The sequence below is a fragment of the Gossypium hirsutum genome, chromosome A13 (assembly GCF_007990345.1).
Source record: "Gossypium hirsutum isolate 1008001.06 chromosome A13, Gossypium_hirsutum_v2.1, whole genome shotgun sequence".
NCBI lineage: Eukaryota > Viridiplantae > Streptophyta > Magnoliopsida > Malvales > Malvaceae > Gossypium > Gossypium hirsutum.
In genome coordinates, this window is record NC_053436.1 from 99,966,772 (window position 1) to 99,991,323 (window position 24,552).

The following is a 24,552-nucleotide window of genomic DNA, read 5'->3' on the forward strand; positions in this document are numbered from 1 at the left end:
GGTTCATCTTCAATGTTGGTCTAATGTTGCATTGCAGGCCAAGCTTAACACTAACATTGTACATATTTAATGTATTATGATTAATTAGTTTCAAACTATATGTTTTATTATTTATTGTATGTTATTTTAAATACATTTTTATATTCTAAATTCATGGTCTTCACATGAATACACAAATGATAAGATTTCTAATCATTATTAATTTATTTAGAATTCTGATAGTTAATAGAAAGTTCAAATTAAGTGACATAAAAAGAGAAATCCACAAATTCACTACTATGTAAGTCTAGAAATTACATTAGAAACAAGATGACACCTTTAAAGCATAGTCACCAAATGCTGCTTGAAATTAAAAAACTCCCATATAGTGGAAGTCAACCCCCTAATCAACAGTCGAAAGCACCAAAAAAAGGCGACAATGATCTGTGAAATATACATACAAAATGAATCCATGATTAACAAAACCAAAAGGATTATATGTATATATGAAGATGAGAATAACATCAGCTGCTAGGTCTAGCAGCCTATACTTACATGATATCAGACACTTTGTCTTCAGTAGTCTTACTGCCTCTGGTGATAATAAGAAAGAAGCGAAAATATAGTTTGTAGTATAGCAAGCAGGAGCAAGACAAGTGCAGCAAGTAATGATATGAGCGACCAGGGACTGTTAAAATAATCTTTCTTCAAATTTGCCTTCCATATGTTCCGTTTTCTCTTGCAATGATCGTTCAAGTGACTAGCTATGTCCTTATAGTAAAATCCTTCCTCGTCGTATGTAATGGAGTCACACAATTTGTTGAACATTTCGGAAACTGCTTCATCGTTTCCTAGCAAATTATCAATAATTTCACTTTTACGGAGTAGCTCCACATCCTTGCTTGTGTTGATGAGATCATCCATGAATACCACATAATCAACAAAGTAAGTTGGCAAATTCAATGGGAAGAATTGTTCGTAGGCCATATAATTTCGAAACAAACGCTCTGTGAAATCGTCGACTTGTAAGGTTGGAATCTTGAGTTCTTTGGTGCCATTGTCAAACGTTATACGAAACATGCACTCTTTCCATTGCTCCTGCTTCTGCTTTTCTTGGATAGGGACACCTAATAAATGGATTCCTGCATCTTCCAGCTCTGTTGCGCTAGGCATCTTCCCTGAGCTTTTTTCTTCTTCTGCTTGGGTTTCTGAAGGGTGGAAAATAGTACGTACCAAGCGTAGAAGATGCTTGATACTAGTATTTTCTGGAACGCAGCATGGTACTTTTTTTACTACTTTTGCTTGGATTTCTTTAGTTTGGAAAGTAGTATGTACCAAGTCTAGAAGATGCCTGCTACTAGTAGTATTTATGGGTAAGGAGCAGGGATCTTTGTCGAAAAATTCAAGAGCAGATGTAGCCAAGACATTAAAATGTCCTCTGAGTCCAGGATTTGGGTTTATCATGCTATACAGCTTCAAAAGCACAAAGAAAGGAAGCTGGTTTTCTAGCAATAACAAATCGTACCACGTGTCATTATAAAAATGTCGTCCCAGTTCACTAAAATCTCGATGATCCGCCAGGATTAACGTTACAACAAAGCAACCATCAAACACCATCATATCTACAAAATTTGCATCATCCTTAAGGTCAGGAGGAAGAGGTCGTTCATAGCATTTGCGAGTTTTTCCTTCCAAGTCTTTCATTGCCTCTCGAAATTGGTCGAGACTAAGGTGGGGTTTCTCAACATGCTTCTCAAACAACCACTTTTTGAAATCTTCCATCCTCGCCAAGTGTGGCTTACGGTAGTGATAAGGGCCAACTGAAATCACATTTGGTTCGTAGGCTTTTTCATTTATTTCACGTAGTCGACGAGGTACTTTTAAAATATAACTTTCCTGTGAACATCAAACAAATTTATTAAGGAACTGATTTTAGTTACTTAGTTAATTAAGGCCTTAGTTACCTACGTTTAATTTACTCAATGCAAAAGCGATAATATACTTTTTCAATTACCTCCTCTTCTACTTCAAGTACACTTGACATTGTATCCAAGTTGCTATTCTCTGAAGTCATTTTCTGCAAGTATGAAATATTATTTCTTAGAATTTTGATCAAACAGCTTCTCTATCTTTCTTATATATCTATATATTTAGTATTAGATAAAATCCTTTTTCAGATACCTCCTCTTCTACTTCGAGTTCAAGTACAGTTGACATTGTAGCCAAGTCGCTATTCTCTGAAGTCATTTTCTGCACAAAAGCATGAGATATTATTTCTTAGAGTTTATCAAACAACTTCTCTTTCTTTCTTATATATTAGATATTTTATATATCAAATATTTCGAGCTCACGCGTGGCAAGACCAACTACAAACTAAGTGTTTTAGTCCTCTACCCAACTTTGCCGAGGTTAATCTTGATATCTATCTATCTATACTAATATAAAAATTTTAATTGATTAAATTTGATGTCACAAATTAATTAAGAATTAAAATTATTTAAAAATTTATAAATTAATATCATTTTAACAACAATTTTAATTTAAAAAATTTTAATGTTGAGGAATTGCACTCTTTCATTTAAAAACTACACACTGTCACTAGTGTAATACATAGCTCCCCCTCCTTTTTACTTATTTATTTTTCAACCCACAGCATGAATATTTTTTTCCTTTATTAACTAAGGCTTTTGCTTCTTTTATTTACGCAATGCACAAAAAAAACAAATGTACAGCAATGTTTGAGATACCTCTTGGAAGGAGGAAAGTCCATGCTCAAATTCAACACACCCTTTCTCAATATCAAAATGCGAAGGAGTCATCTCTGATGAGCTTCTTTCCATCTGTTCCAATTCTCAACTAATTTATATAATATTTTATAATAACAATTTTAAACAAGTAATTCAATTTTTTTGAACTTTCAAACAGAAAATCAAACTAACCCGATTTTCCCAACCAAAATAAAACCAACCATTATAGGTCCAAATCGTTTTCAATTATTTCCATTTGTTGTCAAGAAAAAGAATAAAAAAAAAACATTTCAAAATATTATAAAACTATCTATAATCTCATCCTAATTCTTAAATAAGAGGAAAAACATGTTTGAATATGCTTGGACTACGTCTTCCTACACTAGAAATAATATTGATGCAAATTAAGCTAAAACTCAATCAACAAAATATAAAACTTATTTTTTTTAAAATAAGTAGAAATATTTTTTTTATATAAAACACAACTCCATACAGATATAAGATTACAATGCACCCATTTTGCAGCTGAAAATAAAAAAATAAAAAAAATAAAAAATAATATATAAAGTTATTTAACTTAAATTTAATGGTTATTGAAAACTTTAAATAAAAATGACAAAAAGTAGAAAAATATTTTTTTATATTAATTTTGATACAATGTCTATATTTATAATTTTTCTTTATCTATTAAACAGGAAGATAAAATATGTTTGAACACGCTCGAACTTACATTTTTTTACACTAACAATAATACTAGTGTCAACTAGGTTAAAACTCAATTCATAAATTTTATTTTTTAAAAAAAATTAAACTGTTCATATAACTCAATTAATATTTTTTCCCAATAAATATTAGTTTAGATTATTTTAAATTAATATACTGATAAATTTAACCTCTAACATTTACTCATTTTACGATTTTAGCTCTTTCTTTTGGATCACTTTTACCATCTACCTTAAATTTGTATACCAAAAAAGTTCTTTTAGGAGACGAAGCCAAAAGAAAATTTTATACCTTATTACCCTTACCAAAAACAAATGTAAAACTCAGAACAAAAAAGGAGGAAGGAAATAAGAGGGAGTTGGATTGACACAGAACATACTTCACCCAAAAATAATATATTTAACTAAAAAATCAACACATTCCTCAAAACACAAGCATGCAAAAAAGAAATTTTTGATGATGTAGATTTTCAATTTTTTTTTACGAAAAGGATAATCAAGTGAAGGGGAAAAGCATACTAAACCATCCTACCCTATAGAGAGAGAAAAAATTGAGAGAGATGAACAGTTGGGCTTGTGATGTTTTCTAGAAAAAGATACGATTGAAGAACGAGATGAACAAAGATGATAAAATAAAAAGGAAAGAAAATGAAAAAAAAATGAGAGAGATGAACAGTTGGGTTTGTGATGTTTTCTAGAAAAAGATAAGATTGAAGAACGAGATGAACAAAGATGATAAAATAAAAAGGAAAGAAAATGAATGGAAGAGAAAGTTGGGGTGGAGGATGGAGTGAGAGTAAACAGTACTGAAAATAGTGTATAGATAGGAAATTTTACAAAAAATAAAAATAATAATTATGAAAGTGGTATGAATTAGTTAAAAAAATGGTTCGATTTCACTAATAAACTTGTGTGTGACTAAATTGTCAAGCAATATTATCCAAAATTAGCCACCAATCATCAGCAAATTATATTGTTGGAAAAAAAATAAATTTTTAAGAAGTGTCACCTAATACATTAATGGTACCTATATGTATTTTTAAAAAATATTCTTATTTTCTCTTAAATATAGTACGAATGGTATATTGGATAAAAATACTTTTTTGTGTCGCTTGACAATTGGTGGCATTGGGTTTTTTTTCTTTTTTCAAAAAAAGTGATTGATAGGAAAGAAAAGTTGAAAAGAGAGCGAAAAAAAAAAGCTAAATAAACGATCCCCCTCCCTTAACTGAATAAACGATCCCATCCCTCAACTGAAAAAATGAAAGTGAAGAAGAGAAATTTTGTTTTTTCTGCGTGTTATTGTTTGTGTTAGTGTTTTGGGAAGGAAAAAAAGTTGTTTATGTTGTAATTTTGGGGAGAAGAAAAAAAGTTGTTTGTGTTGAAGTTTTAGGGAGAAATTGTAAGAATCTTATGGTATGATTTTTATTTTGTTTGTAATAATATTTTTTTATATTTTATTTTTAATATTTAGATAGATTTAATGTTTAAGATTATATTATTATTTGATTATTGTTAATATTTTAAATGTTAATATATTTGTTTTATTACCATACTTATGTTATATTATTTTTGTTTAGTTGGTGATTAATATTATTATGTGGAAATTTTATTAAAATAAAAGCCCTAAAATTATTTACAAAAATGGATTTTGTTAAATATTATTAGGTGGAAGCTCTATTGTTTTAAAATGATATGTTTATTCAATTTTGTTTGTACATATATCGAAATGGGGTTATTGATTAGAGCAACCGATTACACTACCATGATGATTAATGTGTTGGTCAAAAATTTTGTTATTTTTTATTCACGGGTAATTCATAAATTTGTACGACATTATTTTTTAACCGACATATTTAATTAATATGATAATTTGTTATGGATAGGATGAGTATCGCATTTTGAGAGCGTGTGTCCATGGTTCGAGCTACCGGCTAGACAAACGTATTTCCCCTATTTTGATGTCTTGATATTTGGAACAATGACATTGATTAGGACGTTTGAGCTTAAGGTTGGCTTGGTATCTGCCTTGGTTGAGAGGTGGTGCCTAAAGACCCACACATTTCATTTGTCGTGTGGGGACTACACCATCATCTTAGAAAATGTTACATTACAACTTGGGCTCCCAATTGATGGTGTTGTAGTCACAGGTTCAAGAAAAGTGATCGAACTTGCGTCGCTTTGCTATCAGTTGCTTGGACAATCATTGGGTGATGATGCTGCTAAGTTTGCCAGTTTGAAATTTTCCTAGTTAAAGCAAAATTTCGAAACTTTACCGAGTACTGTCTCTAAAAGGAAGAAGATGTGCGTTGTTCGAGCGTATATACTGAAGTTGATAGGGGAGTACTCATGTCGAACACATGTAATAATAAAGTCTACTTGATGTACTCGCCTTTATTGAATGATTTTCAAGTTGCTTGTTCGTAGAGTTGGGGTTCAACAATATTAGCAGCATCGTATCGTGAGCTTTTTTGGGTGATAAAGCACGATACACAAGACATAGGTGGGTGTCTACTATTGTTGCAACTCTAAGCACTGTACATGATGTCATTTCTGGCATCATTGCGTCACCAACAATATGTTTTCCCACTTGTAAATAGGTACAAAAAATGTTAAAACATCGATTAAAAATTATTTTTTTATGAAAGTGTTATCTAACAAGTTTGCTTTCTTTTCAAATGGTGTACTTGTTCAAGGATTGGAAAGTCAGAAACCCTCGTTGTGTAAACAAATGATTGAGGCATATGTCAATGAGGAGGTAAAACTTTTTCAAAATAAAATTATTCATGTCATGTAAATATTTTAGTATTGCAATTTTACTCATGTCACTATAATAAATTTATTAATTATGCACTTCATGTGGATTCCATATGTTGCATCAAATGTTGCGGGAGTAATTCCCTAGTCAACTTACCACCACTCATACGTGTGGTGCATTCATTTGTTGTAATTCCCTCAATCCAACCTAAGACTTTCGGCTAAGTCGAATGTATTATATTGATCACCGAAGTGATCTTGTAAAATCGTTCTTTTCACTCGAGTGGATTTTGTATAAAAATCACCCTTTTGTTTTTAAGAAAACATTTATTAATTTAACCAGTTTTACTTAACAATTGAATTATTATATTAATGAGGTGAAATTTTAATAAAATAGATAAGTTTTAAAGGGTTTTTATCAAAACATCATGTAGGTATAAAGCAACAGAAAAATATTTAAGGTAAATGTTTTCTAAACCTAAAAGCATGCAAATATCAGAATTTAACTAAACATTGTGTTTTAAAATAAATAAGCTAATCAATTTCAAAGAAAATATTTAATAATTACAAACCCAAAATAAAGTAATTAAAGAAAGCTTTAATAAAAACTTTGAAACTATAATAACAAAAAACGAGCTACTAATTCGAAGTTTCTCCGATGTCATTCCGAGTCCTAATTTCTTGCGCTACCTGAGAGGTAAGGAAAAGGGGGAATGATCTTATAACAGCTCAATGTGAGAATTAGTCTTAAACCATTATATATAATTATTCAAATAGAAAAACATTTAAAAAACATTGCATATTAGCAACATAAGCACAATATAAGGAACATATAATAGATCAATGCATATTCGGAATATATTTACGATGCAATGCATATGCAAATGCAAATTAGTGTTTTATTTTCCAACCCGTCCATCCGAACTGCCTTCGAGCATTGCTCGACTGACATGCTGTCGTTATGATGTCAAAAATAAATAGCCTTAATCTCGATAAAATGATTGGAATAAGTAGAATAGGGAGAGTAAGGGTCGGTTCCACAAGGACTAGGAGTTTGATAATTTTCTTGCTTTTAACTTTGCTTAGGCGTGATGAGTAAAGGGAAAAGTAGAAGGGGGGTTTGTTTGAAGAGAAGTAAATGATTGAAATTAAACAAGTAAATTAAAAAGATTGAAATTGAAATCAAGAGATAAAAGTCAGCCTTGGGCTAAAGATCTTGTCTCGATTTAAATCGATCCTCGAATGGGATTTTACCTCTAGGCACATGCCGGTTACAGCCTATAGGGCCCAACCCCTATAAATTGTTTTCCTCTCAAGTGAATTGAGAACCTAAAATCAATTTTTAGATCTTAATTCTTTATGAGCTAATAGCGTCAATCGCTTATTAATTCAATGCTTTAAAAATCTGGAAAAACCCGACTCGGATTCTGTCGTCTCAAATAAGAATCTAACCCGATTTCAGTTTCCCTTAGCAGACCGCCGCTAAGCGTGTTCACAAGAAGTCGAAGTGCCATAGGCCGATCCTTCCTCCCAACTGTTAATCGAAACCGAATTTTATTCCAACGTGCACTTTTTGAAATCAAACCGACTTGATTATAAAAGGATGGTCGATTACCAATCCTTGATTCCCGAAAACTGAAAATGTAACCCTTGAGGGTATGAAGTGCTTTTCGATTCTCACGACTTAGAATCGAGTCATCGCTTTAGCCTTTGGCTATGGAAAACTTAGCTAAGCATGGTAGAGACCATACATAGCATTTTAAGAAAATAAAGTAAAAACTAAATCAAAAAGAGAAATTTATTAAAACTAGAAAGAAACAAAGAGTTTAATAAACACAAAAAGTGAAGAATGCTTGATGGATAGATCCCCCCTTTGAGGCTTACCCCAATAGGGCATTTATAGTCCTCAAAAATCCTAAAAAGTAGCATTCAAAATTAAGAGAAAAATCCTAAATAAATAAATAAAAATAAATCTTAATCCTAATTTAAATTTAAATGGGCGGCTAAGCCTCTTTCTCCACGCCAAATGCCTTTTAGAAATTGCTGACTAGAACTTCTAGAAACTGCTGACTAGACGTCACGTCAGGGACATCATGCCCCAAGTCACGCCCAGTAATTCGACCATGTATCCAGAAAATCCAAAATTGCTCAATTTCGTCGACTTAAGCTCAATTTCTGCAATTCAATGTCCTAATCAAAAAGGAATGAAAAATGCCAAGTTAGCAACTCAAAATAGCTAATAAAGGAGTAATCAACCATGAAATAATGTATAATTTAAACACTAATCATCGACACATCAAAACCCACTACAATACCGACCATCCTGGGTTTGATTCCTGATGACGATGGTCGTTCACTGGTTATCTTTGACGATGGCTTTTACTACAATAACTTACCACCCCAGTTTGGTCCAGTTTTGATGGTGTTTTGAAACTACCTTCCAATCCTACCCGGTTTTGATGCCTTTTACTATAATAACTATTATCTTAATCAGCCTAATTTGGTAGTTTTATTAACCTACCATACCGGCTTATCCGTTTTGGATGACATTGTCGCCTACTTCGTGCAGTACTAACTTTCAGTATGGACTTAAATTGCATTGTCTCCTACAAAACTCCTCCATGCTAATACCCATTTTCATGTTATTATACACATATACTTAACATGTTTTATGATTTTTGTCTTCAATCAATGCTATGCTTTAACAAACACATTCAGTATTTCATACTAACATTTAATGGCAAGTGTTCACACATTCATCAATCTTACATAAGTGCACATATATTCTGTATGTGTAAAACAATATCACATGTACAGAGGTTTGCACATATAGTTCACATATAACATATATATATATAGAGAGAGAGAGAGAGAGATTGCATGTAGGAAGGTTTGTAAGAAACATGTATACAGTTTGTATATGTCATTTATAATTTAGGTTTGCTTGTATAAAGATTCGTAAGAAAAATATATACAGTTCGCATATGATACATACATATAGGGTTTGCATGTAGACATCCTAGAGTTCACATAAGTATTTCTATTAACTTTATACATATGGGTTCCATGCACATAAATAGTTCGCATAAGTATTTTTTTGGGGTTCATAGGCACTTATACATGGTTTGCGGGTAACAATATATATGCTCACAACATCTAGTCTCGCAAGCAATATCACACAGGCTCGCATGTCCTTAGGATTCATATGACATATAGGGTTCACATTTTACTTAGGGTTTGCACCTCAAGGGTTCATACATACAAGGTTTCACACTTAAGGGTTTCACATACAGGCTTGCTCATAGGGCTCGCACTTTAAAGGGGGTCGCACAATAATCTTACGTACCTATGGGTTCACATACTATTCCATAAGGGTTCACGTAAATGTTAGGCTCGCATATAATATACATAGAACCGCATGTAATAGCAAAGAGGTAGGGTTTTTGAGAGATTGGTTAGAGCCATCAATAATGATGCTTGGGTATCTAGGTTCCTGAATTGTGTAGCAACTCATCTTTCGAGGCTCAAATCTGATCATCATCCTATTCTGGAATCTTTAAGTCTTAACCTTAGTGCAAACAAGGGAAGGCCCTTCAAGTTCCTTGTTGGTTGGGTTGAACACCCGAGTTTCTCTAAACTTGTGCAAGATTCTTGGAATTTTAATGGTAGTTTAAGTGATACTATCCAACAGTTTTCAAATAATATTAAAGGCTAGGCATATTGGCACTCGCAAAAGGCACTTAGAAATTAATAGGCATCCAAAAGGCATTGGATTGTTCGGCTTATGTTTCTTTACTTCAAGTTGAAATAGAGATGAGGGAAGAATTAGAAAATATCCTTCATCATGAAGAAATTTTATGGAAGCAGAAGACTAGGTGTAATTGGCTCTATTTGAGATATCAAAACACTAAATTTTTCCATAGACATACTCTCCAAAGGAGGAAACGCAATAAGATTTCTACTTTGAGGAATGATAAAGGGGAATGTTTATTTGATAATGATGCCTTACAGAATGAGGTGATTACTTTTTTCAAAGATTATATGGTGAACAACCACAACCTTTGAAGGAGTTACCACCTAGTTCATTTCCACAACTTGGTTATGGGGAAATTCAGGTTTTGGGTAAATTTGTTACTGATTATGAGATTAATATTGTTTTGTTCGACATGGCACCCATGAAGGCATCAGGTAGTGATTGTTTCCATACACTATTCTTCTAAAATAAGTGGGATTGAGTTGGCAGATCTGTTTGTGATTTGGTTAAAAAGTTTTTTGGCGAGGAAGTCATTTATACATTTTTTAATAACATTAATTGTCCTTTTTCCAAAGGTTCAAACCCTAAAATTTTTTCTTAGTTTAGGTCTATCAGTTTGTGCTTTTTTCTTTACAAGTTGGTTATGAAGGTCCTTACTAACCACTTTAAAGTTGTTTTTCCAAAGATCATTGCACAGGAATAGGTTGATTTATAGTGGGGCAGAACATTACTGACAATATTATTATTGCTCAAGAAGTTATTCATTATATGAAGAGTAAACAAAATATTAGAAAATGGATGACAGGTAAGATTAATTTAGAGAAGGCCTATGATCGTGTTAGTTTAGAATTTGTTGATGCTCCTCTTTGAGCTGTTGGTATTCCATATTTTCTTAATAATGTGATTATGTCTACTATCACCAATTCTACCTTGCAGATTATATGGAATGGTATCCTTTCTCAGAAATTTAAATCGGCTATTGGTATTTGCCAAAGGTGTTTATTATTTCTTCATTTTGTGTATGGAGTGGCTTGGTCACGACATACAATTAGCTATTTAGATTAGAAGGTGGTACCCTATTCGTTTGAGTCACTTAGGCCCATATCTCTCATATTTTCTTTACGGATGATCTCATCATCTTTGGGCGAGAAGATATGCATCAAGCCAGATTAGTTAAAGAGATTTTGGATAGTTTCTGTGATTTTTCTGGTCATCAGGTGAATGGGTCGAGATCTAATATTTTCTCTAAAGGAGTCAATGAAGATGTAACACCCTAAACCCGGCCTAGACGTTATGGCTGAATCTAGTGATGTCACAAGGAATGAGTTTTGAAAACGGTGTCGACTTGATAAACCATTCAATTTTTATACTACGATTTTGTTCATGAATATACGAAAAAATATTATTTAATTAATTAGTTTGTCAAAACACTTATCACAGCGGAAGTTTAATAAATTTATTGTATTTTAGAAACCCGATACGTTATTTTTAGGAAAAAACTCCTTTTTGTGTAAAAATCGTCTAATTCATAACATATCTTATCAAATCATGCAGAATATCAATAAACCAAAAACCCACAGTTAAAAACCATAAATTCCAAAGTGTCCCCGAAATTACAAACTCTCAAATGAAAATCAAAATCATAAATAAAACCGTAAATTAATAACTTAAAACAGTTTATGGTCGAGTGGTCACAGCTAAATCTCTATCGCACCGATTCGCCTAAGTTTGTGGAGTACCTGGACAGAACAAACAAACAAATGTGAGTTTTCGTAAAATCAGTGTGTAACCTAACAGAATTAAGCATGCAAACATATAGAAATCTCATAACATTCAGTTACAGATTCAAACTCATGCTCATTTTAGATACAGTTATCAGAATCAGATATACAGATCAGAACATACAGAATCCTACCCCGATCCTCTACACACCAACTCCGTCCATTCGAACACACTATGTAGGGTTAAAAAAACTCACCCATCCCTATACACCATATTGTGCCAATACGACACAAGTCAGATAATGTGCAGCCAAGCTGCCAGAAAATACGCGATAATTGCCATCTAGAACACTTCCTCTTCATATACAAATCCCACCCCAATAAATAGATGTAGAAATCAGATACAGATATAATAGAATAAACATGCTTAACATGCTTATATACAGATAACAAATATGCATCTAGCATAATAATCAGACATGCATAGCAATAACATACTCAGATCAGAATATCAATCTATTAGATCCACAATTTTAGGGTTAGGTTAGCCCTTATCGACCCTCACAATCGATCGGAACGACCCGTGCAACCCTAGGATAAATTTAAAAAATATGGGCCCACATACCCGTATGGGCCCACACGCTTACACACCTGGTACGAATTCTATTTCAAAACACTCTCGAGACCACCAGCGCTTAAAATTGACCAATTAAACCCCAAATTAAATGCTTAGATTGATATTATACCGAACTTCCTTGAAATAGACAAAGGTAAAATTCGAGTATTCAACGCTTACCCGAACTCTCGAACGCCTCCAACTACGATTCCACTAGAGGTAAGTCTCTTCTTCATGATTCACCACAATTAAAATACAATTTCAAGTCCACAAATAGATTTGAGAATACGAAACACAGATTTAAAGAACAACTCCCTAATTAAGCAAAACACATTAACCCTTACTTACCAACGTACAACCACATTGAATCAAGCACTGAAAACAGGATATAATTATGCCCAAAACAAGGAAAAAGCAAGAAGAAAATGGAAAAAGGAGGAAAAAAGTAGAAAGAGGAAGCAAAAAACGTCATATTCAAAAGGGAGAGATTTTTGGGGAAAAGCTGAGTTATTTACCCAAATCCCTATACATCCACTATCATAACCACCCACTACTCAGAATTTTAACTCCACTGAAACTCTGTCAGTCAGCTAATCAAAAATTAACACCCATATCAAAGTAGGGATTCAAACACAAGACCTCCAACATAAAGACCCATTTTATCACTCGAACCAGCAGGCTCATTCTAATATGAATTAACAAGCAATTCTATAAAAGCCCATTCATCAAGGGTAAGGCTTGGATAAAAAATAACAAAATTCCAAATGCAGGACTTGAACTCAAGACCTCTCAAACACACCCAGAACACTTAACCACTAGAGCAGATACACACCTAAGTTAGGTTTTATAGGAACAAAAATAAATTAATCAATGTGTTACAGAAGAGTTAGAGAGTCACCTTAGTGAGATTTTAGGTTTCTAAATAGTGTCACCTTAGTGAGATTTTGGGTTTCTAAATAGTGTAAAAGTCTTGGCTCTTATTTCAGAGTTTCTCTCCTCCATAAGAAAGTGACAAATAGTACTTTAAGATTCATGGTTGACTGAGTTTAGCCTCTTCTCAGAGCAAATCTATTATGGTCAGTTGGGAATGAAAGCTTGATCAATTGTTGGTGAGATCTGTGGATTTTGAATTTCACCTTTGGTTAATCACATATCATCCCATACCATTATAGATAGGGATTGTGTACTTAGTGAAATAGTTACGGAGGAAGGCGGTTGGAATCCTGAACTATTTCGGTTATGGGTGCCGGAGGATGTGATTAGAGGAATAATGGAGATTCCTCCCCCTCATCCAAAAGTTGGATCTGATTGGTTCATCAATTGGATCCTTTTCCATTAAAAGTGTTTATTGGAAAATTTGAGAAATGACTTGGAATTCAAAGGATGTAATTTGGGAGCTTCCATAGAAGTTTCAAAGGCCGCAGAAGGTTAGGTACTTTATATGAAAAGTTTTCCAACAACGCCTACTCACTAATATAAAGCATACGAGGCGAGGGATTGGGGAGGATGGATCTTGTGGTCTATATGGTCATGTTTCCAAATATATTTTACATGTTATTTGTGATTTCCTTGTAGCAAAGGTAATATGGAATCGGATAATCCCAGTTGTGAAGTTGAATTTTTTTTCTTTGAAGGGTTTTATGAATGGCTAGCTTCCAATTTATAGAACAACTGATGATGCAGTTGGAAGGGGTGGATTGGCAATGTTTTTTTTTGGGGGGGGGGAATGGTTATCTGGCGTATTTGGAAGAACCACAATTTATTTGTTTTCTAGGGAATAACTTTGGGCGCTGAAGATTTGATCAAAATCTCTTACTGTTAAGCTAAACAATACACCTTACAACATAATATACATGTGTCTAAATCAAAAGTTTCATCTATGATTCCAATCCTATTCGGGAATTAGATTCAATTGAACAGTAATAGTGCAGTTACAGAGTGTTCTAGTATTGCCACGATTTGAGGTGTACTACGTGATCGGAATAGGAGTTGGATTCTTGGTTATAATCGGTTTGTGGAAACATGCTCCATTTTAGATGTTGAATTATGAAGTATCTGTTAGACAAAACACATTAGTGAACAAAATAAATTAATTATAAATAAAAAATATGAATCTAAAATATAAATAGAATGATTTATAATCAATTTATCAAATACGAAAACAAATAAAAATCGTGATAAACAGTTGAACTAAAAGGAGAATCGAGATTTTACAAAATGTTGAGGCCCGTGAAACACAGTTTCTTTAAGGCAGATTCGGCCACTCCTACGGTACTTGAAGTAATGTTGGTCGAAAGTCTCCCAGGATACAACAACAGCAGTGGTCGAAATAGTAGCACCTCTACCACGATCAATCGAATGAACAGTGCCTTTTTCTATCACCGGAATATTTAAGAAACACGAAAAATGGAAAAGGAGATTTTTTAGAACAATAGAATTTCGGCAAGAGAAATTCTTAGAGAGTATGAGAGTGTGAAAAAGCCATTTAGAATCGTGGCCTTCTATAGGCATGGAGAGTGTTGGAATTTTGGAAAAAAATCCCTAAAATCTACCATTAAATCAAAACTAAATAGATTTATTGAATCATCTGCTGAGGGAAAATAAATTCAGTCGGCCTGACCTATTCGGACATTTCAATTGCCCACATCCTACACTTTAAGAGAGTTCACATATATAAACACATCCCACACTTGGTATTTAACCAATATGGGATCTAAGCCTTTTATTTTTCCTCAACAATATTTTCAAGTAGCTTACTTTGAGCATCAATTTCTCATTCATCACTCAACCATTTTGAGCATATGATATACCGTTGTAAAGGTCTCATGGAGTAGAATATGAAACCATAAAATTATGATTCAAGTCTCCACCTTTACCTATTGAGAATATGCCTCAAATTTACCATAAAATGTAATTTTTCCAACAGTATCCTGGAAGGTTTGACGATTGCACTTGATAGAGATTTTGATAGTATGATTATTTTATCAGACATCCTGGAAGCAATTCAAGCTATACAAGGTAGTTTTGATAAGGTTTCAAGGTAGTTTTGATAAGGTTTCGAATTCTACTTTAGTTAAGAGAATTCAACATTCTTTGGTTAGAGTTGCGTATTAGTCGATTCATCATTTTCTAGAGAAAATAACAAAGAAACCGATAGTCTAGCAAAAATAACTGTTAGTAACAAAGGAGGGCTTCTTTTATTTGAAATGGCCCTGGGGGGTTTGGGCATATCGTTAAGTAATTTCTTGTAATTTTTATTAAAAAAAATACATGCTAGTAAAATAAAGACCAAGTCAAATGAATGATAAATCATGCAACTCTATAGCAAATTAAAAAGTCAAGGTTGGTAAGTGGAAGTACATTAAACAAATTAATAATTAATAAATATAGTAATACAATCACCGTCGGAGAGTTGGAAAAAAAAATACATTAATGTTTTTATTTTTTAAAAATATCTATAAATAGTCAAATTATAAGTCAATAATAAAAATTAATTAAAATATATATATTAAAGTTTATTATCAAAGACAGTTAATTGTAACAATTAATCATTTAAATAATTACATATGCTTGATAGAAATTCAAGCATATGTAGCATTTTCACGCTTGTTGCTTAATTTTCTTAGCCTGCTGTTTCTATGGTGCTTTTCTGAGGCAATCTTCTCTAGTTTTGAATTTTTTATTAATTAATTATATTATTAATTTGTCGAGAGAAGAACATGATTCATTTACACAAATTAAATAATCTTTTATATAAGATCAATTACAAATAAGAATCAAACTAAGTATTGAAACTTCCATCAAAGTTGACTTCCTATACGCAAATTATGAAATAATTAATTAAATAAAAATAATAATGATATTTGAAATAATTATTTAATTTTATAATATTAGGAAACATCATACCCACACAATGTAAATGGAAGAAATAAATTTTTGATATATAAAAATTATATAAAAATAAAAATATAACATAAAATTAGTTGATATTTTTAAATATATATATTTAACATAATGATAAATATCAAAAATATATTTTATTATATAATTACATATTTATTAATTTATTTATATAAAAAAGGAGTTATTAATTAAAAATAATTTTAACATAATGATATATAAAAATATTTATTTATTATATAATTAAAAATTTATTATTTTATTTAAATAAATAAAAGAGTTCTTAATTAAAAAATTGAAAACAATATATTTATTAATTAAAAACTTGAAATAACATGAAGTAAAAAAATATAGGAGAGGAATCAAATATACCACTTAAGGATGGAATTATTAACATTTGATTGTTTAATCAAAGGAGCTAATGCGTCAAAAGAAAACGCGTTTTGTAGAAAACGTTTTTCAAAAAAACACTTTTCCCGATACGCATTTTTATTTAGTCCATGACAAACTACTTATTTCTCTAAATAATCAAAATTTCGACGTATATATCCCTAGCTTATTTTTAAAAAAACTGACATACATTGGTAATTTAAATAAGGATTAATTCATTAATTAAATTTAAAGTTAAAACATTTAATTTTTTTGAGAGAGTGAAATTACTACTATCACACTTGAACGCAAAAACTCTTGTGGTATAAATATCTAAAATTTTAGCCCTTTCTCCTTATTTTTGTTTTCCATAGCATTTCATTGTCATGATTTTAGCTGCTAATTTTCCAATTACTTGAAAATAATATTTATATATTATCAAGCTCCAATTCTAATTTCATGAAAAAATTAGTTTTTGTTCTTTACATTTTTTAATTTAATTTTTATTTTTTAATTAAATTTGACTCTAAATCTTTTTAAAATAGTTAATTTATTTTTTTAATAGGAATACTGATTAAAATGTTTCATTTTTAAATAAGGAAACTTGCATCGCAGTCCATGGCTACGTCATGCTATTTTTTTCTTGAATTTTTTATGAACATTTTGTAAATTTATTGATTTTTTTATATTTTTATAATTTTTAAATTATTTATTGATGTAATATATAAAATAAATAATGTCATGGGCTACTATTGGACCACGCAGATTATCAAGCCAAAATCGTTAAATAAATTATATTTTATTCAAATTTCTATTAAAAAATAATTAAATTCTTTTTAAAAAATTAATAATCAAATTTAACTTAAAAAATTTAAAGATTGAATTAATAAAAATATAAACATTAAAAATTAAATTTATCTTTATACAAAATTAAAGCATGCATAAAACATGGAACTATATAGCAAATTAAGACGTCAGGTTGGTAGGTGGAAGTACATGAAACAAATTAATAATTAATAAATATAGTAATACAATCCTGTCGGAGAGTTCTACGAAATACATTCATGTTTTTATTTTTACAAATATCAATTAATAGTCAAATTATAAGTCAATAATAATAATTAATTAAAATACTTAAAAGACATTTAATTTTACCAAAAAGTATAAAATGCTAGTAAATTATTATTAAATTCATAAATTTAAAATTGAATTATAAATTTAAATTTATCATAAATAGCACAAATATATATATAACTAAAAATACCATTACAACCTAAAAATAAATAAAGAAGATATTATTTCATCTAATTAAATATTATAATTATTTTTAAAATATCAACTTAATAATATAATAACAAATAAAGAATATTATCGTCGGTTAAAAATTTCTCCAAACTCATGATTTTATATAAATTGTAGATTATAGATATTCATTCTTTAGAGTAGGTGACTTATTAATGCTTTCGTGGATAACTTCAAGTTAATTTCAAGTGATAAACCAAAATAATATAACTTTTATTTTATCAAAATTGATTTCACGAATCAACTTAATACTTAATCAATCAAGAAAATTATAAAAATAATTTTTCATATTTTAATTAAGTTATACTATTATTATGATATTTTATTTTTTACATTTGAAAAATATAAAAAGAAATTGTAGATATTAAAAGTTGAACACATATCACTAACATCTATAAAATTATAAATATAAAAAATAAATAAAATATTTTGTTATCATTTCAACTAAAAAATTATTTTTATATTTTTATATATTTTAATTTTATTAGATAAATTGTTTCATTATATATATTATAAAATAACGAATGATGGTGCTCTTGAACGTAGCGTAGGACAGGTCTCAAGTCAAGGCACATGAATTCAATTGAGTGTCCCACAGCAAGATTACTGTCTAAAACCAAACCAAAAAGCTAACAACTTTTGTTATGTCGTTACTTGAATTTTTATGCTATTCCATCTTTGGCTCAATGCAACCATTATTCAATGGGGTCCACTGTTTCATTTGTTTGATTGATTTTCTTTGTTGAGTTGTTCATTCAGCTTTCATTTGATCATGAAGCTATCAAGTCAATACAATTCAATGATTATCAAGTTTTGTGTCTTCCATACTAGTACCCTTTGTTGTACCTACTTAGGCCACATCCCCTTCCTTTTCCTTCCCAGCATGTCTGTCGTCTTCTTTCAAAGAGGCCATTCTTGGTCTTTCAACTAACCCGAAAAGGGCTACTTACCAATCAAAAGAAAAAAAGAACGAATGAGATAGCTGAAGCCAAAGCCACATTTGAGGATCTTGAATCCGCCGTGAACTGAACAAGATCCCCTTCTAGTCGGAGGAAAAAGCCGATACTTTTTATTTAATTAACTAACTAAACATTAAAATTTTTTTATCAAAATTTAAAACGACTCTAATATAACTCTATAAATATTAATTAAACAATAAAACATGAATTCACGTATTGGAATTGTTGTCTTGAAACTACAGTTTTCGACACTACTGAAAAATGAGATATTACAGATTGAGTTAATTTCACGAGTCAACTTGATACCAAATCAACCAAAAAAAATTATTAAAATAATCTTTTATATTTTAAATAAATAATATTATTATAATAATATTTTAATCTTTTAAATATATATAAATATATTATTTCTACATGCAGTTGAAATAATATACCAAGAAAGAAGCTAACAACATTTGTTTTGTCGTTACTTGAATTTATATACTATTCAATGTTTGGTTCAATGCACGCAGCGAGTCCACTATTTCATTCGTTTGGTTCATTTTCTTTGTTGAATTGTGCACTCATCATTCTACGACTATTTCTTGACCCATTCAGCCACCGACCCTTTGAACTGCCTATTCAGACCATCTGCTAATAGTATTTTTCATTTCAGTTCCAAAATGGTCCTTCTTCTTTGCTATCATCTTTTTTAAAATTATAAGCAACTTCTCTTTTAATAAGGAAATAATACATATTTCCTTTTTTTCCTCCAAATATATTATTTCTCATTGACATATATATTTCTTATATTTCCTCATAACAATACATTAAATAAGGTTTTTTTTTATAAAAATGATCCTAAAATTTTGAATAATTAAAAAAAATATCTACTTTTTTATTATGTATGTAAATGACCTGAAATGAATAGTGAAAGTTGGTGGAGCGAAAGAGATTGGCGCCACCAACATGCTACATTAGCCATTACAATAAAACTTTTGGTGGAGTAATAAAGAATGACACCACATGTATAAATATCTAGGAAACTGTAACACCCCAAACCCGGTCTAGACGTTATGATCAAATTCGGATGCGTCACAAGATAGAGTTTTGAATACAAAGTCGTCTCATCCAAATTATTCACGTTTCAAAATTCGTACTCGTTTATGCCAATTTCTGAAAGTGTTACTTAATCTCAATTATTTGCTAAAAATGTAATCCACAGCGGAAGTTTAATAAAACCATTAAGTTTCAAAAAAAATGTAATTCATATTTTTAGAAAACCTTTGTAGTTGGAAACCTTGTTTTTAGCGTGTCGTCCAAATAAAATATAAAACAAAGCCCAAAACCTGAATATTTAGAAAATAGTCCGGAGAGTTTAATTAATACAAAACTCCCAAAAATAAACTTTGAAGTAAATAAACCAAAACCCTTAATTACTCAGTTCGTGGACTAGTGGTCACCGCAAGACTCTGCTGCACCGATCAACCTAGGTCTGTGGATTACCTGCGCAGAACAAACAACAGAGCTGAGTTTACGGAAACTCAGTGTGCAACCCACAAAAATTAAGCATACAAGCATACAGATTCAGATACACAGTCAGAAGCAGATACAGTTCCAGATTCAGAATCAGATCCAGATTTAGATTACAGATACGGATATGCATAAGTCTTATCCCCATCCTCTACACACCATCTCTAATCATCCTATCACACCATGTGGGGTTTAAAACATTCACCCATCCCTACACATCACATTGTGCCTTTAAGACACATATCAGAATGTATATGCAGCCAAGCTGCCAGAATATAGGCGATTAACGCCTATCAGATACTTCCTCCATACATATAAATCCTCACCCCAATAACAAATACAGAAATCAAATGCATATATAACATGCTTAACATGCTTAATATAGATGTCAGATGCACATACATCAATATATTCAGGCATACATTTAGTATACTATACAGTTTAGTCTATCAGAATGTTTTAACATACAATTTAGGGTATAGTTAGCCCTTATCGACCCTACAATAGGCCCACAGTCCATCGGAGTGACCCATGCGATCCTAGGGAAAACTTTAGAATTATAGGCCCACATGCCCAGATTGGCCTTTGCCCGTGTAGCTCACACGGACTGAACCAAAATCCACACGCCCGTGTGACATGCCCATGTGGGCCCACAAGCCCAGATTGGCCTTTGCCTCGAGCTACCACACAGCCGTGTGCTGCGCATGGCCATGCCTTCGTATACCACACAGCCGTGTCTTACACACGGTCATCCACACAGGCGACCACATGCCCATGTGACATTGACAGATTCATTTTTTTACTTTTGCTGAAGCCTCATTTTCTGCGTTTTGGGTACACACCTGATTCGTTTAAGACGCTATAGCAATCTCGAGCCCTCCAAAACCTAAGAAACAGAAATCCATTGATCACTTAGCAACCAATTTATGAGTCACCACAAAAATCCCGAAACAACGCAAATAACTTACAGTCGACAAACAAAAAAAAACAAAACGGTTAGGTTGTCAAATCGAATTCCCTCCACCACCACTTTCTCCTAAACAGAAATTCTGTAAGAATCAGACCCCTAACTTTGCCAAAAACACACTACAAAAGAAGAAGGGTAGATCTTATAGTTACCGAAAATTAAAACGAAAATAACCCTCTTACTTAAATCCCATGGCGAGCACCAAAAGAACGAGTATAGTATAAAGAACAAGGAAGAAATTGCACAAATCACCAAAGAGAAAAGAAAAGAGAGAACTAACGTTAGAAATTTTGGGAATTTTAGAGGAGAGATGAAAATTCAAAAAAAAAAGAAAAACAAATAGATATTGTCATAATCCCCCCAAATTTCTCCCCACTATCCCACTAACAATCACTACTCAGAATCCCATCTCTATCGAAACTCTCTCAAGCAACTGAGTAAAAATTAATGCCCACGCTCACGCAGGGAATCAAACACAGGACCTTCAACACATAGACCCCCTTACCACTCAAACCAACAAGCTCATTCTGATGTAGATTAGCAGACAAATTAACATAAGCCCACTGACCAAATATAAGGTTTAGATCCCAAAAATAAAAAAATTTGGCAAAGGTTAAGCTTGAACCTAAGACCTCTCAAAGACTCTCAAAACACTTAACCACTGAAGCAGATACACAATTGTGTTAAATATTTACAGAAACATAAATAAATTTTTCAGGGCGTTACAAAAATATTGATATTTCTCAATAATTGGGGGTTAAAAAAATAATTGTGGTGGAGTCATAGAGACCACTTTAATGTGTCAGGTTTTTTTTTTAATTTTTTAATTTAAAAAAAATAATATTTTATTTGGTAGAGTCATAAAGAATGGTGTCACTAGTGTAATGTGTCAACTTTTTTTTAAAATTTGTGTTTTTTTTTAATTTAAATTTAAATTTGATTTTTATTTGGCAGAGTCATAGCCCGACCCGGCTAAAAATGCTAATACCCGGGCCCGACTCGGCCTGCCCATATTAATTTTTATATAATTTTAAAAAACATATAATACATCAAAAATACTAAAAACATCAAAATAAATATTTCCCAACAAATTGAAAATAAATTCTAAAAAATATGTATACTTAAATAACACTAAGATAGATGTAACTTAACAAGCAAAGCCTCTAAAATAATAACAAAATTAACAAATGTCTTTAAAATAATAACAAAATTAACAATAAAATAAGTTTTATACAATATTCAAACCATAACAACAAAAATAATAGTAACATAATAATAAAATAGTAGCAAAATAGGGAGAAAACAAGAAGAAAATAATATTAAAAAACAAAAAAAAATAGATTTTTTTGTCCTGTATAAGTATATTTATAGGCAAAAAAAGGTAAGAGTCGGTAGCTTTTCTATGCCTTTCCTGACATAATCACATATATCAATGAATCTGGACATAGAGAAATGGAAATTCTCTTTTCTCGAAACTCCGGATATTTTCATTTTTCTAAATATAGTAAAAAAAAGGGTAAGAGTCGGTAGCTTTTTCTATGTCTTTCCTAACATAATCACATAAATCAATAAATCTGGAGATAGAGAAAAGGAAATTCTCTTTTCTTGAAACTCCAAATATTTTCATTTTTCTAAAAGTTTATTTCCAAGAACTAGGAAATCACAGTAGTGACGATTGAACGTGGGGTTCACAGACCGAATCAAAGGAAAACGAAAAGAAGTTTACCGAAAAGGAAAAATGCTAGAAGAGGGAAAAAGATGAAAAATTTGAGGAGCAGAGATTCAAACACAAAACTTCCAACATACTAACTCCTTACCACTCGAACCAACAAGCTCATTCTAATATAAATTAACAAACAATTTTATATAAACCAACTCAATAAGAGTAAAGGTTGGATCTAAAATAACAAAATTTTACCATAAGGGAGACTTGAACCCAAGATCTCACACACACCCAAAACACTAGAAACTAAAATAGATACACATTTTTGTCAAATTTCACAAAAACATACTCAAATTATTCAGAGTGTTACAAAATTTGGCCCTCAAAAATTTAAAAAGGGTCAAATTTGACCATCAACATTTTGAAAAAGAGTCGAAATGATATATTTTTAATGAAGATACTAAGAATAATGTTAAATTTTTAACCACAACAACTTGCATGACAATTCATAAGTACTCTATGCTAATTTTTTAAAATTTTTATAAACTTTTTATTTTAATTTTGATTCTTTTATCTTTATAATTTTTGAATTATTTTTTTGTGACATATCAGCAGCTCTTCTACGCCACTGACCACCGCTGTTGAACCAATTTTTTTTTAGGTTTTTCTTTTAAATCTTATTTTTTCAACTTATTCTTCTTTTAAAAGAAAATTTAAAAGAACCCTACATGTAAAAGATTAGAATGAGATTTTCACCCAACAAATTCTAGTTGCTCACTCCATCGTTTTACCCTTTTTTCTTTGGGTTTGTGCTATTCAACCTTTTGTTGTTGATTATTTGATGTATTATTAAGAAAAAAAATTGAGAAATATATATGCCAGTGAAAAATAATATTTTTGGAGGTCTTATCAAAACAGAAATTGCTTATAATTTTTAAAAAGATGAAATCAAAGAAGAAGGACTATGTTAGAATCTAGTGCCATTAGTAGATTGAGCCGCTTTCGTAATGGTATGCTATTAGTGAAAACTCAATTACGATACTATAATGGAATGACTTTATTACTGAAAGAGTTTATAATTAATAGGTAAAAAGTTGAAACTTAATTATAAATCAGTCAAAGGGTGGGTGGCTGAATGGGAACTCAAGAAATAATCCTAGAATGAGGAATGGAAAATTAAGAAAGAAAATGAAACAGTAGACCCATTCCGTAATGGCTCCATTAAACCATACATAGACTAGTATATAAATTCAAGAAACAAGAGAACAAGAGTCGTTAGCTTCTTGCTCTATTGACTCATTATTGACATTCATATATGTGATTGAAGTTATATATTTAATGTGAAAATATAATTAAAAATAATGTATAATAAATAAAAAATTGTATGGTTTAAAATTAATAATAATATGTACTAAATGAAATATGAAATGTGTGGGTGAAAATTTGTGTAATAGTATTACAATAATTAACAGCTCGGTCTATCAAATACGAAAGTCAATGTTTGAATAGTGTAGTCAAATTATTGAAGAAACAATAATTGCTGAGAAAATTCTTAACTGATATACATAGGTTGGTGGCAATGTT

At 31.1% G+C, this 24,552-nt stretch overlaps 1 protein-coding gene across 6 annotated transcripts; it reads right to left on the reverse strand.

The window, feature by feature from the left end:
* Nucleotides 1-244: 244 nt before the first annotated feature.
* LOC107895356 (UPF0481 protein At3g47200) lies at nucleotides 245-4,264 on the reverse strand. 6 transcript variants are annotated; one of them, XM_016820667.2, is made up of 5 exons: nucleotides 3,981-4,264; nucleotides 2,727-2,819; nucleotides 2,161-2,229; nucleotides 1,982-2,056; nucleotides 245-1,875 (listed from the first exon to the last, which is right to left on the reverse strand). In XM_016820667.2, exons 2-5 carry the CDS (start codon nucleotides 2,817-2,819, stop codon nucleotides 565-567), a joined length of 1,548 nt encoding a protein of 515 aa, XP_016676156.1. In that variant the 5' UTR covers nucleotides 3,981-4,264; the 3' UTR covers nucleotides 245-564. The 6 variants fall into 6 exon arrangements, with proteins under 6 accessions (XP_016676156.1, XP_040941348.1, XP_040941347.1 ...); XM_041085414.1 differs by having other exon boundaries at nucleotides 3,741-4,253; XM_041085413.1 differs by lacking the exon at nucleotides 3,981-4,264 and adding an exon at nucleotides 2,919-3,287.
* Nucleotides 4,265-24,552: the final 20,288 nt, after the last annotated feature.

What these genes read in the sequence shown, in the direction of transcription:
- LOC107895356 (XM_016820667.2), bottom strand. Translation starts at nt 2,819, where the DNA reads ATGGAAAGAAGCTCATCAGAGATGACTCCTTCGCATTTTGATATTGAG. An exon ending in GACTTTCCTCCTTCCAAGAG is followed by an intron (nt 2,230 to 2,726) that starts GTATCTCAAACA and finishes GCTTTTGTGCAG; the next exon opens with AAAATGACTTCAGAGAATAG. An exon ending in AAGAGGAGGTAATTGAAAAA is followed by an intron (nt 1,876 to 1,981) that starts GTATATTATCGC and finishes TGATGTTCACAG; the next exon opens with GAAAGTTATATTTTAAAAGT.